Here is a 16,028-nt window from a genome sequence, read left to right as displayed (position 1 = left end):
TGATGGAGAACTCAAATTTAGACAATCTGTAGTCTTTAATGTGTGCTACGATAGTTATTATGCACAAAATATAATCCTTTCCAAATTCTAACTTCTAGACAATTCATTAATTCATTCGGCTAAAGAAGACTAAGAAGCCTTTCAACCCAATCTTCCCTTTCAGATGAGTCTACATAGCCTACACAAGCAGATGAATTAGAACTTACCTGATGATTCTTTAAAAATCACCAGAGAAGGTAATTTTGTTGCTTTCACTATTACTCTTTCAAAATGTAAAACACCACCAATGACATACATAAATTGGTCTGACATACACAAAATATGCACTCATCAAAAATAAGACAGCAACAACTTACTCAGAGAAACCTCTGTGAAAAGTATTCAGCTTTTAGGAAAACTTGAATTTTTAGGTGTGAACCACCACACATGGCTTGCTTTTGCCCAAGTTGGCTTGAAATACAATCGTCCTCTGAATACCTCCTGAATGGCTGGGATTCCAGACCTCTCTTTGACTTTTCTTAAACTTACTGCTTTTTTATTTTTTAAGCCAAAATTGTGCTACAGGGACGGTCTTCAACATTGCTTCTTATTTTTATAGATGGATGTAACCAAATCAGTTCAATTGACTATCTATAGACTGAAATGAATACAAACTGACATAGTGAAGTATTTTTAGAATTCCATCCAAATAACCAGATATTATCATAAAGTAGTCATAAGCCTTTAAACCATAGTTATAAATCTCATTCTACATCAACTGAAGAAAATTCTCAAAAATTCAGATTTACATTGTTGTGTTTTTTTTTTCTTTTCCTTTTGTCTTGTTTGTTCCCTTATCTGTCTTTGAAAGTATAAAGGGAGACACAGAAATGGCGGGACAAAGCCTGAACAAATGTAGCTGTGATACTCACTAGATCCTATTTTGATAATATATTTCATGGGTAGAGATGGGAGGGAAAACAGAGCAAGGGAGGGAAGAAGTAATGTTGTCCAAAAAGAAATGTACTCTTTACCTAACTTATACAACTGTAACCTCTTTGTGCATTACCTTGATAGTAATAATTTTTTAAATTCAGATTTAACTGAACTTCAAAAGCCAATCTTTTTTTTTTTTTACACTTACCCCACTTAAAAGGGGAGCAGCAAGAATAACACTGCTAACGGTTCCATTTTCTAAGAAATAATGTAGTACGGGTTGGAAATATCCTGAGTTCCTTTAAAAACCTAACTGGACAAAAAAAACCTCTCTGAGCAGCATTCATAGACTATGGAGACAGCTGGGAATGGAATTAGAACCTTATTAAAATGTAGAATGTTTTATATTCTCTGACTGGCCCAGAAGGTTCTTTGCTATTTTTTCTTTCTTTCTAGTGAGACTAAACAGTGTGTAAAAGCAACACTTGATGTCTTTAATATTCCTACCACCCACACTGAAGAAATGTTTGAATTACAAGAACATACACAATGTAGCTTTTTCTGAGAAGTTGATGAACAGGCAGGGCATTTTGTGGATTCTTTACCCATACCAGTATCAGCCATTTTGCTTGATTCTGAAACAACAAAAAAAATAACTTGGAAGAGATATTTCCACTTTTTGAGGAAGAGAATCTGATCCAAAAAGGATATAGAAGGTTGATGGTGAAAACTGCAACTTCCAATTGGTGATGTCCTTAAGTTAATGATGCACTAGACTGAAAGAAAACAAATCAATAAATTCTTATCCTATTAACCTCTTCCTATAAGTCAGAGAACCTACCAGCATTGGATATATCCTGCACAGATATGAAAAGTAAATATTTAAACAAAACTGCAGCCCAAAATGGCTGAAAAACACAATCTAAAACAGTATCTTATCAAATAGTAGGTGGGTATGAAATTAATTTGGTGGATTGGTGATCATTTTTAAAGTGAAATAGAGGGTATCAGAGTATTTTTCCTAAGTTCCGTGACACTTTTGTTTGTAGGCTGTTTGTAAAGCAAGGTATGCAAGGCATATCTGTTTCTCTCCTGTGTTGTGAAACAGGGTCTCACGATGCAGCCCGAGCTGGCGGCATACTTGTTGTGACGCCCCTGCTGGCCTTTAATTCTCTGTCTTCCTGCCTTATCTTCCAAGCGCTGGGATTACAGGTACGAACGACTGGCTTAAAGTGTATTTCTCAATGAGTATTGTGGTTTTTTTAAATATCTGAAGGTAATGGTGTAAAACACATTATAGAGGCTTTAAATTTTAAAACCTCCATCTATTTATTTTCAGAGAAAATTTTTATTAAATATTTCACAAAGAAGCTGATAATTTGATTTTATAAAACTGCAAAACTAGGGGGAAAAGCTGCATAACTCTACAAGGGGAATACTAGAAGTAACCTCATTTTTATACTCATATATCAAAAATAGGAATGAGTGTGTGCTATTTTTCCTGAGTCCATATTAGATATGCCCAGAATTCTACCACACTGGGTTTTCTGGCTGTTGTATGGTACCAATTTAGAAATATGTACAGAGCACATTGGAATGATTATTAGTGGTTTATGTCATATACTTTGAATAGTCTTTAAAAGTACATTTTGTAGGCATATAATCATAAGGTTTGAGACATGTGGAATATAAATTTGTCCTTTGAGGGATAATAAATGACCACAATATGAAGCTAAATATCTTTATTTTACTAAGAAATATATCTCGTCTTGTCTATGCTCACATTTTTAAGCAAAAATGAATCTTTATCTATTTGATTATGTTTTTTTCTATTGGATTTTTTTAATGATGCATCATATTTAAATTTTTCCTGATATGACAGCATTCTTGCATATATTCTATTATCCCTACATGATTATAATGGATGATTCTTTTAAGTTACTAAAATACTGACATAGTCATATTCTGAATTTTCATATTCACAGGTTAACTAATTCTGTTAATTTTCATTTTTAGCCATCTTCATTAGGTTTTGAAACAAGATGATGGTTAGTTTCATAACAATAAATGTGATATTTTTCCTTCTGTGAGTGTGTGTGTGTGTGTGTGTGTGTGTGTGTGTGTGTGTGCGTGCCAGTCCTGAGGCTTGTACTCAGGGCCTGGCGCTATCCCTGAGCTTTTTTTGCTCAAGGTTAGTGTTCTATCACTTGAGCCACAGCTCCACTTCCGGCTTTTTTGGTTATTTCTAGTAGAGATAGCCTCATAGACCTTCCTGCCTGGGCTGGCTACAATCCTCAGGTCTCAGCCTCCTGAGTAGCTAGGATTATAGATGTGAGCCACTCGTACCCAGTGGTACTTTTCCTTTATAAAATACAACAATCTGTATGGCATTGGAATCTACAGAAAAATTCTCTAAGCCCATAGGACTTTATAGAAAATACCATTAATAGCTTATACAATATTTATTTCATATCCTTTCTTATGAACAGAATCTAATTTGGTGGTAGCAATGTGCTCATTAATATCTCCCCTTCCCTAGAGTAGAGATAACCATGTGATATAGGGCCAAAAAGTTTATAGAATACAGGTAAAACTATACTTAAAATAAAATTTTAAAATTATAAATTTTTATAATTCTTAAGCATATATAAAAATAACATATTAAGTGTTTACTTTCTTGTCATTGTAGCTCAGTTTCTGAAGGTTTGGTCCATGGTGTGCATGAACAAAACCTCGTGGTGACAAGAGCCATGTGAAAGTCCTTTGCTCATAGTAAACAAGAAGCAGGGAGCCAGATAGGAAGTGGCTAGGAATAATATTCCTCCAAGCAACCACTCCTAGTGACTTCCTTCTTCAAGTTAGGTCTCACCTCCTAGAGTTTCCAGAATCTCCTAAAATAATACTTTAGCTGGAGACCAAACATTGAAAACATATGACTATGGGAAACATTTCATATTCAAAACTTAATGGCCCACTCTGATCCCCAGAGGCTCATGCTATCTCATAATACAAAGTTAATGGTTCCAGCATCGTTCAAAAGCCTAAATGCAGTCTCTTCTGAGACTCAAGGCAAATGCTTAGCTGGAAGCCCCTGTGAAATAGAAAAGAAAGCCATATGCTTCCATACTCCTGCATTTCTAGCATCCATGGGGCTCGATTGAGGCATAGGCCTCACCCTCACAGCTGTACACAGCATGCCTTCAGGACTTGCCAGCAAGGTTCTGACCATGCTACGAACTGCCTGGCCTCTTGCCAGGCCTTCCTCTGAAATCCTCATAGAGCCTCTACTCCCTAGTTGTTCCTGTATTCTGTGTGCCTCCAAACCCAGCATGGTGTGGGTCATGGCAAGGCCGGCCCCAGCTCTGCAATAGCAGGATCCTCTTGAACTGTGGCTGCCGGGATCCCTCCTGCATGTGTGGCTCCATCCTGGAAAATGCTTCTGTCTCATCAGAATGCCCAGGCAGCAATCTTTTTAAGGAGAGGCAAGGTCGAATTCCTGACATATCCTCAAATCATCTTTCCTGGTGTACCAGTGCAACGTGCTTGGCTGCTTTTTAATGACACTAATCTCTTTAACAACCATACCCTCTTTATTCAAAACTTTCAACTTTCTCCTTTTCTAGTCACAGTTTTCAAATCCTCTGTTATGGTTTTTGCTCTCACTTCTCACTAAAAATCTGGCTAAAAGCATCAGGCAAAATCCATGCAACAGCCAGAACATTATACTGTAAAATATCTACTGCTACATTAACTAGGAAATCACCTTTTTTTGGCAGTCCCAGGGTTTGAACTCGCCTCAGACTTGTGAGGCAAGTACTCTGCAATTTGAGACATGTTGTTCATGCTTTCTGCTTTAGTTACTTTTCATGTGGGGTCTGAAATTGTTGCCTGGATGAGCCTTGGACTGTGATCTAACTAGCCATGGTGCCCTGCATAGCTCTGGCCACAAGTACATACTACCACGTTCAGCTTACTGGTTGAGGTTGGACCTTAATAACTTTGCCTCAGACTGCCTCAGACTGAAACCTCCACCTCCTATGTACCCAAGATTGCAAGTGTAAGTCACTGTGCCTCGCCAAGCTGTTACCTCAGCTTCTCAGACAAAAATGTAACAAACTATTTTTCAGAATTAAATATGAACAGCCTCTAGCCCAATTCACAATACTTTTTTTTTCTTTTGCCAGTCCTGGGACTTGAACTCAGAGCCTGGGCACTGTCCCTAAGTTCTTTTGCTCAAGGCTAATGCTCTATCACTTGAGCCACAATACCACTTTCCAGCTTTTTCTGTGTATGTGGTACTGAAGAATAGAACCCAGGGCTTCATGTATGCTAGGCAAGCACTCTTATCACTAAGCCACCTTCCCAGCCCCCCCAAATACTTTTTTCCATCTGAAAAGGGTGTGCCTCAATGCATTGAGAGTCTTCCATCGAGGTGGAGTCTCATGAACTTTTCTGCCTGGGCTGCCCCTGGACAGAAATCTTCTAAGAATTCAATCTTTCCTGTCTATATATTTCTCTTGAAATTCTGATCTGAGTTCTCACTAGAACAGCCTGTTAAAACTGCTGATGACATTCCAGGCTCCTACAGAAGATTCAGAAGCCTAACAACAATGGGGTTGGTATTAGTCATATCAATGATCCTTCTTCTCAGATACCAATTTTCTATATTAGGTCCTCTCTTGCCACTGTGACAAAATGCCTGACATGAGCAAGTTAAAAGACAAAGCATTTGGGCTGGAAGTTTGGCCTAGTGGTAGAGTGCTTGCCTAGCATTCATGAAGACCAGGGTTTGATTACTAGGTACCATATACATAGAAAAAAGCTGGAAGTGGTGCTGTGGCTCAAGGGGAGAGCTTCTAGCCTTGAGAAAAGTCCAAGGACAGAGCTCAGGTGCTGAGTTCAAGCCCCATAACTGCCCCCCCACACACAATAAGACAGAGGATTTATTTTTGGCTCACAGTTTCAGAGAGTTCAGTCCATGATTCCTTGGATCTAGGAGCTTGGACAAAATATCATGGTGACAGAGAAAGTCCTTCATACATAGTGTACAGAAAGCAGAGAGCAAGATAGAAAGGGCCAGGGATAATATATCAATAAACATGTCGCTTAGCGATCTCCCTTCTTCCAGCTCCTAGAGTTCTCAGAACTTCCCAAAATAGAGACTCCCACTGGTGATCAAACGTTCAAATCATGAGTCTATGGGGGATATTTCACACTCAAACCAGGGCATTAAGTAAATAGTCCAAAAAAAGAAAAAATTCATTAAGAGATAAATTTTAAGAGGAAAAGAAATGATAAGATTTGTTGGATTTTTTTTCTTTTTTTTTTTTTTGCCAGTCCTGGGCTTGAGCTCAGGGCCAGGGCACTGTCCTTAGACTTTCTCAAGGCTAGAGCTCTACTACTTGAGTTTCAGCACCACTTCTGGCTTTTTTCTATGTAAATGGTACCAGAAATTGAATCCAGGTCTTTGTACATGCTAAGCAAGCACTCTGTCACTTAGCCAAACTCCCCAAGCTTTGTTAGATTTTTAAAAAATAAATCCTTAAATAAAGGAATCCCTCACTATATTACTACCTCTCAGATTTCATCTTCTCTTTCCTCCCACCCTCCTTAAATTTCCCCTTTCCCTCCTCAGCTCTCATCTTTATTCTATCTTGCTTTCTCTCTGTGCTACTGCTCCATGCTGTTGCTTGAATATGCCTCAAATACCCTTTGTCAAGACTTTTACCCTTCTGTTTTCTCTACCTAGATACTTTTGTCTCGAACACTTACCCTCTCCCTTGCCTCAGTGAGGTTTCTGTTCATGTGAGAGGTCTTTCCTACTGTTCAATGGTAAGGATTCTAAAAAGAGCCCTGTTCATGGCTTCCTTCTTCATTTCACTCAAGGTAACTTAAGGCAAGAGTTCCTTCCCAGTTTTTGTAAAGAGATAATTCCCACATAAGCTTTCAAAGCCATCTAGTTCATTTTATTTTTTTTTCCAGTCCTGGGCTTTTGCTCAGGGCCTGAGCACTGTTCTTGGACTTTCTCAAGGTTAGAGCTCTACCACTTGAGCCTCAGCACCATTTCCGGCTTTTTTCTATGTATGTGGTACTGAAGAATCGAACCCGGGTCTTCATGCATGCTAGGCAAGCACTCTACCCACTAGGCCAAACTCCCAGTCCTAGTTCATTCTATTTAGTTAAAAAAAAAAATCAAAATCTGACCATGTCAGTGTTCCCAAAAAGAGGGAGAGGGATTTAATATCTTAGATGTAGTACTTAATTTTCCTCTTAGATGTTTTATTTGTATTTTTCTCCAAGTAATGTGTAAGTGAATTCTAAGATTATTTAGATAGAAATAAGACAAGTCAGCCCAAAACATATGAGTTTAATCAAAGGACTGACCAAAAAAAATCAGCTGTTAAACCACCCAACAGAAAACATAAGGAAAAATGCACAAAAAGCACCCTCCACAGAGACAAAGGGCGAAAAGGAAGCACTAGTTTAAACAAAGACACACACACACACACACACACACACACACACACACACACACACACCTCCTACTTGTGCTGCATTTTGCTTCAAGTATGTGTAGTAAGACAAAGATAAATCAGAATGTACCTTATACATTGTACAAAATAATTTAACATCAGGTCTAGAAGGAAATGCTCTGCATCTCAGGTTAAATATAAACCCTGCAACCATCAATGACTCAGAGCATTGGAGTAGATCAACAAATGACATCCTTTATGCTTAGGAAAAATAGTGCTCCCTGCAAATGCAGAAAAGTCATGTGTCGAATATGTAAGACCACATTCTATGTATTCATTAAGAATACTGATTGCATGGTACTTTTTATAAGAAACTTCCAAGAACTGTTCATAATGTTAATGTCTTTTTAAGCTGTAATTGTATTTCTTTACTATAGACAGTACTCCTAAATGTGTTAATATCCTTCAAATTTTACAAAAAGGCTAACTGTGTATAACTGTGTGAACACGGGTATCACAAATTTTCAACATATTTTTAAATATTAAATTTCCCATCAATTGTTCAATGATAAGAATTCTATGTGAGGGTGGGGGGAAGGGTAATGGGGACCAAGATATGTGAAAGGGTATCAATGTATATGAATTAATGCACCTTCTATCTGGCAAATATCATGTAACCCTTTTATTAATTACAATAAAAATATTTTAAAAAAAAGAATTCTATGTGAAGTTTTAGTATTAACCATTTATTGAGTATATGGTTTGCAATTATTTTCCCAATCTGTAGGTTGTCATTTTATTTTGTTGTTTCTTTTGTTGTATAGCTGTTCAGTTTATATAGTGCAACTTACTTTCTGGATAAACATGCCTGAGCTTTTGGTGTGGTATCTCATAAAAACCATTGCCAAGGCTAGTGTCTAAGAGCTTCCTTCATGTTCTCTTCCATGGAGTTATATGGTTCGGGCTCTTCCACTGAGATTTTTATTTATTTATTTATTTATTTTGTCATGGGTCTTAAACTCTGGGCCTGGGTGCTGTCCCTAAGCTATTTAGCTCAAGGCGACTGCCCTACCCCTTGAGCCATAGTGCCACTTTCCATTTTCTAGTGATTAATTGGAGATAAGAGTCTAAGGTTCTTTAGTGCCCGGGCTGGCTTTGAACCGCAATCCTCAGATTTCATCCTCCTGAGTAGCTAGGATTATAGGTATGAGCCAACATACCCAGCTGATCTTTGTCCATTTTGAATTAATTTTTTTTGTGTATGGTTGTGAGAAAGATGAGTGCAGTTTCATCCAATTGTATGTCACACATTTTCTCATCAGCATTTATTGATAAGAGTAACCATTTCTATGCCCAGCGCCTTTGCCAAAAACTAGTTGACTATTTAGACATATTTCCGATCTCTATTTCTGCATTGTTCTGGGATGATTTATGCTAGTATTCTGTTTTGAATACTATAGCTTTATAATATCTTTTTTTGACAGTGGTGGGGCTTGAACTTAGGGTCTGTGTGCCATCCTTGAGCTCTCTTGCTCAAGGCAAGGTTCTACCACTCTGAGCCACAGCATCACTTCCAGTTTTTGAGTAGTTAATTGGAGACAAGAGTCTCATGGAGACTTTTCTGCCTGGGATACTTCAAGATTCAATCCTCAGATCTCAGCCTCCTGAGTAGCTGGGTTACAGGTGTGAGCCACCAGAACCTGGCTTTATATTGTAATTTTAAATCAGGAATTATAAGGCCTCTTCTTCCTTAATATTTTAGCTATTTTTATTTCCATATAAATGTTACTATTGTTTAAAGAATGTCATTGGAATTTTGATAGGGATTGTGGTAAATCTGTATGTTGCTCAGGGTCGCATAGGCTTTTTTTTAAAGTAATATTAATTCTACCCATCCATGAGCATGGGGTATCTTTCCATTTATTCATGCTTTCTTTTCTTTTCTTTCTTTTTTTTGTGGGTCTTGGAGCTTGAACTCTGGGTCTAGACACTGTCCCTGAGCTCTTCAGCTCAAGGCTACTGCCCTACCCCTGGAGCAACAGCCCCACTTCCCATTTTTTTTCTAGTGGTTAATTGGAGATGAGAGAGGGGGGCGGATCCTGGGCATGGACACTGTCTCTAAGTTTGGAGGGTTTGTTTGCCAGCCCTGGGCCTTGAACTCAGGGCCTGAGCACTGTCCTTGGGCTTTCTCAAGGCTAGAGCTCTACCACCTGAGCCACAGCACAACTTTCTGCTTTTTCTCTAAGTAAATGGTACCCAGGAATCGAACCCAAGTCTTCGTGCATGCTAGGCAAGCACTCTACCACTTGGCCAAACTCCCGGCCCTGTCCCTGAGTTATTGTGCTCAAGGCTAGAGTTCTACCACTTGAGTCACAGCTCCACTTCCAGCTTTGGGTGGCTAAGTCTCATGGACATTACTGCCCAGGTTGACTTCTCAGATGTCTGTAATTTCAACTCAGGACACTGACAAGAGCCATCAGCACCTAGCCCTTTACCTCTACTTTTGGGAAGTGTTTAGAAATACAGGCGATAATTATTTTAGATTGTTTGGTAGAGTTTATCTGTGAAGCCATCTGATCCTGGGCTTTTCTTTCTCGGAAGGTTAGTAATTACTTCCTTAATCCCATCATTATTATACAAAAATATTTTAAAATGAGTAAAGAGCCTATAGAAAAGTCTCCACTAAAGACAGGAACCCGGACAAGTATACAAAAGGTGCTCAGCATCACTAATCGTAAGGGACATGTAAGTGAAAGCCATAATGATATATCTTCCTACACTCAGAAGAACCAGCGTTATTTAAAAGAGAAAAAAAGATGGCAAATGTTGGGGAGGTACTGCAATACACCCAGTATGAAAGGTACCATGCAGTCATGAAAAATATTAAAAAGAATACTATCCTATGACTCAGCAATCTCCTCTGGGCATAAACTCAAAGGAGATTAGGTCCCAGCTCCTAAATATCTCTTTTCTACTATGTTTATTACAGCATTATTCAAAATAGTCAGTATATGGAAATTACCAAAATGTCCACTGACAGATATACAGATAAATAAATTGTGATATATGAATATAATTGTGATATATGAATATAATTCAGCCTTTAAAAAAGGACAGTCTGCTATTTGCCATGACAAGATGAACCTGGAGGACACTATGCTATATAAAATAGCCTAAATATAGAAAAGAAAAAATACCAAATAATCTTGCTTAGATATAAGGGTTTTTTTCTAGATCAAATACACAGAGATGAAGCATGAAATGACGATTAATATGGTGGCAAGAAAATGGGGAAATATAAGTCAAGGATACAAGGTATGTAGCATAAGTATAGAGATTTAATATAAACGTGGAAACTAAAGTTAATAAAATCATATTAAGGAATTTTGTTAAACGAGTAGATTCTAGTTACTCTTATCACCAAAGAGCAACTATGTGAGCTTACACATGTTAGTCTGATTTACTTAATAGTCACTTCACTCTATATGTGTTCCATAACATGATGCTGCAAACCTCCATATATCCTGTAAAAATGATTAAATAAACAAATGAATAAGTTTTCCATTTTAAGATGGATGTGAGGGACAAATCTAAAAGCAGCTATTCTTTCTGTCGTTTTATTCAGAAAGCAGTTCCTTTATGTTTCATCAGATCTCAATAGATCATCATCATAGCATCCTCGACACTAACATCAATTGAGCATGTTCTTGTCTCGTTTTGGTTTGTTCACTGCCTCGTGGTATTTGGTAGTCATATTAAGAAAGCACTCAGGGGGCTGAGAGTTTGGCCTAGTGGTAGAGTGCTTGCCTAGCATGCAGGAAGACTGGGGTTCAATTCCTCCGTACCACATACATAGAAAAGAGCCAGAAGTAGTGCTGAGGCTCAAGTGGCAGAGGTCTAGCCTAGAGAAAATCCAAGGACAGTGCTCAGGCATTGAGCTTAAGCCCAGGACTGGCAAAAAAAAGAGAGAAAGAGAGAAAGCAAGCAAGCAAGCACTCAGGCTCCTATTACTCACCATGGAGTTTCATTTCTGTTCTGCAGCCTGACAACCATAGTGTCTGCCAAAGTGATGTTTGGCTTTCTTACCAAAGCAATTCTAAAATAATAGATTGAATAGCTGCATTTCTTAACAAGAATTAGATTCAAATATAACTGGGTTTTGGCTGGTTGAATTCTAATTATGTTAGCTCAAACAAAAACCAAAATACAACAAATGTTTACTTAAATTTCTTTCTCATTTATAGATTGATTTGAAAGATTTGTTACTAAAATAAATTTACTTTCACACAGGCCAAATGATGTCATTTATATTTTAGAGGCATAATATTAATCAAATGCTATAAATCTAATTTTATGTTTATAAAGATTAATCATTTTTTTCTATAGAATTCAGGAATTATGTTTAAGCAGGGCTTTAGATATAAAATGATATATTAGAAAACCAAAAATACTTTTGCTATAATGTTTCTTTGTGTCCCCGAAGATTGGATATACAGAGGTATTAGATATAATATAAGCAAATAAAACATGTTCAAATTAAGTCAGTATTTAACTAATGCATGAGCTTTCCTCTGGCTAAAGATTTTCATTTTATCTTCAGCATTAAGGCAAGTCAATGGAACAATTCTGATATTGAAAATCTCTGAGCTTTTATTTAATCATAAAAAGGTCTCTTACATAGTAGCCCTAGAATATACACTTATAGCAATTTCCCCTAGAAAATGATCATAAGAATGGTTTTATGAGATGTAACTAGCTACAATTTTCTTCCACAAAAGCAATTTTTGAGTTTACTTTGCTAAGACTAGATCTACAAGAAACCTAAATAGTCAGCCAGTTCAGTTAAAGATGTGTTCTATTCAAGCAAAGGAAAAATGTTATGGGTTGTCTGACTTTATGCAAACGAAACTGAATGACTGAATAGTCACTTTGTAACTATGCTTTTATAACATGTTTGTAGAGCCTAGAGAGAGACAAAATAACTTTTCTAGACTATATTCTTATATTTAAAAAAAACTATTTATTTGCTATTTCTGGCAAAATGAGTATATTGTGTTATAAAATAATTTACAGTTATATTTAAATTTTATATTATAGCACATAGTTTAATAGTTAATTATTAGCAGGGTGACAATGATTCACATTTGTAATCCATACAAGGGAGGCTGAAATAAAAATGATTGTACTTCCAGGCCATAATCCCAGACCAAAAAAAAAAAAACTTGTGAGCCTCCATCTCGTTAGAAATAGTGGGACATGGTAGCTCATGTCAGCTGCCGGGAATCACTGCGGGCCAGCCCAGCTCAGGCAAAAAGTAAGACACTATCTCAAAAATAACAAGTACTATAGGTGCTTAAAAATTTGAAGCCCTTAGTTCTAACCCCAGTACCATAAAAAGAAGAAGAGTTCAATAGCTGATATGTGCTATTAGGTTTTTTTTCTATTTTAATTTGCATTTAAATTTTTATTTTAATCCTTACAGATTAAAGATTTAATATGGAGAAGCAGTCTTAAACATGGTCCCTGTACCAAGAGCTTATACTAAGAGTAAAAGTATTAACAAAGCTAGGCTCTTCCATGCTGTAAATCCCTTTGAACAATTAACAAAATGAATACCATGAAGCTTAGACACATCTTGTTTCTTGGGTAGGAGATAAAGGGAGGTAGGAGATAAGGGGAGGTATGCAGACAAATGGTGAGAGGAATGGTGGGTGAGTACAGTCATAATGCGTGATGTACATATATGAAAATGGAACTAAGAAAGGTAAAGGGATGGCTGGGGTTGAGAGAGATGAGGTAAGAGAATGACAGAAGTGCAACTGATCAAGAGGTAATGTACAATGAAATTGGCATGCTGGATTGAAACTCCTTTAACTATTAAGATAATTAATTATTTTTAAACACCTGAAAGCTTGGATAAAATATTCTGGATAAAATTGGAAAATGGGGCTGGGATTTTGGCTTCATGGTAGAGTGTTTGCCTAGCGTACACTAAGACCTGGGTTCAATTCCGTGGTACCACATACATGGAAAAAGCCGGAAGTGGTGCTATGACTAAAGTAGTAGAACACTAGGCCTTGAGAAAGCCCAAAGACAGTGCTTAGGCCCTTAGTTCAAGCCCCAGGACTGGCGAAAAAAACCCTGAAAAATGGATTCTTTTCTCTACTCTAGTGTCTTGAGGAGGATTTAGTGGAAAAACAAAAGCAGAAATCACAAATCACTAGGACAGAAAAATCAATGTATAGGAATAGTCATCAAAGAAAGAAGAGGTTCATGTGGACAGAAGGACATCTCAAAGCAAACGTATAGGCTATTTTTATAGATCTAATGATTAGGAATAATAGATTTGCATGGCTTGAAGAAGTAGTATACACCAAATTTGATCTAGTATTAAGTACTTCTGAATATAAAACAGCTGTCAAAGATGAAAGGCGATGTCACCAGAAGTACTTGCACAAAAGTGGGAAGGTCAGTTGGAAGGGGAGACTGCATAGACTAGAACATTCTGAGGCTCCTTCTAGCCCTATAAAGTCTATGAAAATGAATCACTTCTAAGTATGACCTGAGATATAGCAGATACTCACTTGAGGATGCTTCAGTATTATAATGAAGATCATGTTTTCACACTATGAGCCAGACCAAACCAGTTAAAGCCCTAAAATTCATCTCAGCCAACCTGAATTTTACCTAAGTACATGTCTTAGAGTCAGACTGAACAATACCATACCGTCTACAACAACATAGCAGCACATGCTATGATCCCATTTCTAGTTTCAGTCCAATAAAGCATCCTAACTAGAATTCTCCAGGCAAGGGGAGTGGAAGAGAGGTAAACTGAAGACTGAATGTCCCTAGCTGAGAGCTAGGGAGCCTGGCTAGAAAGGCAGCCACTGAGGATGAGAAGACACTGTAAGGAAAAGGAAATCCAAGCTATATTCTCCTCATGAAATCAGAGCATAATAGACTTAAGAGTGAAAAAATGGGCTTGCTAAGGCAGAAAAATTATAGAAAAATTATAGGTAGATAGACAGACAGAGAGACAGACAGACAGAAAGAAAGAAAGAAAGAAAGAAAGAAAGAAAGAAAGAAAGAAAGAAAGAAAGAAAGAAAGGAAGGTAGAGCTGCTAATGCTAACAGACTTTGGAAGGTAGAACCCCTATGAAGCTGTGGTCGTGCTCTGCATTGAGCTGTATGTTGTACAGGAAAATACAGGGTCCCTTTACCCTGAAGGATCTTAATCCAATTAACAATGGATTAGTACCTGTAATCTGATGGCAGAGTGGAGAAGTTTGCTGCCTTTGTGAAACACTGATTAAAAACTTTGCATTAACAAAATACCCGTCCTCTATGTTGAATGTTCTTGGTAGATCTGAAAGAAACTTTCCAAAGCAGCAATTTTCCACAAGACTATTTAGTTAACTAAGAAATATCTGATGTAAGGCTACAACAAATACTACCACATTCCATAATCCTGTTTTGGTTTTAACATAAATAATAATAATTTAATAAAACAAAAGCTACTTCTCTGAACTATGAGCTCCTCATAGTAGAAACAGTCCTATTTGCACTTTATCATGGTAGGTCCCCTTTATCATTGTATGTCCATCAAAAGGCCTCATTAAATAAGGATGATTGGGTAAAAGCAGTTCACTGGCTGGAAACAGTGGCTCAGAACTGCTTGGAAGATTAAGATGAGGAGGATCACAATATAAAGCTAGCCTGGGGGAAAACTAGTGAGACCTCCCCACCTCAGGAAGAACAGCCAAAGACAGCTAAGAACCAAGCATAGACCACCAGTGGGCCGTAGGAGAATAGACCAACTGAGAATCTAGCCACTACAGGATGTATTCAATACATTATGTTTCAAGGACTTAGTAGAGATAAAAAGATAATCAAAAATAAGCCTCAACAATAATGATTGTGATAATGACTATATTGTTTAAGAATGTACAGAATGTAAGAATGAGATCAAGAAAGTAACACAAGGGCCAGGAGCATAACCTGCCTAGCATGCACAAAGTCCTCCGTTTGATTCCTCGGTACCATATACACAGAAGAAGCCAGAAGTGATGTTAGGGCTCAAGTGGTAGAGTGCTAGCCTTGAGAAAGGTCAAGGACAGTGCCCAGTCCCTCAAGGCTTAGGACTGGCAAAAAAAAAAAAAAAGCAATACAATCTCATGGGATATATAACATTTTTAGAATGTGAGAGACAAAGAGTTGAACTCCACCTCTGATCTACCTACTTGTTCATTCTCTCACATATAAGGTGGAAATAGTAAATACCTTGTACAATTATTGTAAGAATTAACTAGGTAACACTTCTAAAGTACCTAATACTTAAACACATACTATTGCCTTAGACATCATTATTACTCATTGATGAAGAGGCCATAAACGGCTTAATAGGCAAGTGAAACGCAAACCAAGTCTTAGAAATAGGTTGAGAAAGGCATGGCAGGGAGAATATAGTCATAAAATTTAATATGTATTCTATAAGATTAAGAAAATTGAAGGGAAAGGTGGGGTAGAAAAAGAAAGGAGAGAATGATGAAAGTGGTGACATGATAAAGATTGCCCTGTATTCATAAACTGCTTTGTTGAATGGCGACTCCATTGTACAATTACTTAAATATAATAAAA

At 37.4% G+C, this 16,028-nt stretch overlaps 1 protein-coding gene across 30 annotated transcripts in view; it reads right to left on the bottom strand.

The window, feature by feature from the left end:
- Stk33 (serine/threonine kinase 33) overlaps positions 1-16,028 on the bottom strand; it is a 144,506-nt gene that overhangs the window by 67,250 nt on the left and 61,228 nt on the right. For 15 of the 30 annotated variants that reach the window (XR_016538081.1, XM_090348219.1, XM_090348222.1 and 12 more), the window contains one exon: positions 1,462-1,550. The exons of the other annotated variants lie outside the window; for them this stretch is intronic. Coding sequence is in view for 14 of the 15 variants with exons in the window: in XM_090348219.1 (XP_090204345.1) it covers positions 1,462-1,539 (78 nt within the window). In the remaining variant the exon portion in view is untranslated. The remainder of the gene's footprint in view (positions 1-1,461; positions 1,551-16,028) is intronic. 30 annotated transcript variants of the gene reach the window in all.

Source organism: Megascapheus bottae, chromosome 16, assembly GCF_031878675.1.
Source record: "Megascapheus bottae isolate mThoBot1 chromosome 16, mThoBot2.hap1, whole genome shotgun sequence".
Lineage (NCBI taxonomy): Eukaryota > Metazoa > Chordata > Mammalia > Rodentia > Geomyidae > Megascapheus > Megascapheus bottae.
The sequence above is the reverse complement of the archived record's forward strand: the minus strand, read 5'-3'. Positions and strand labels throughout refer to the sequence as shown.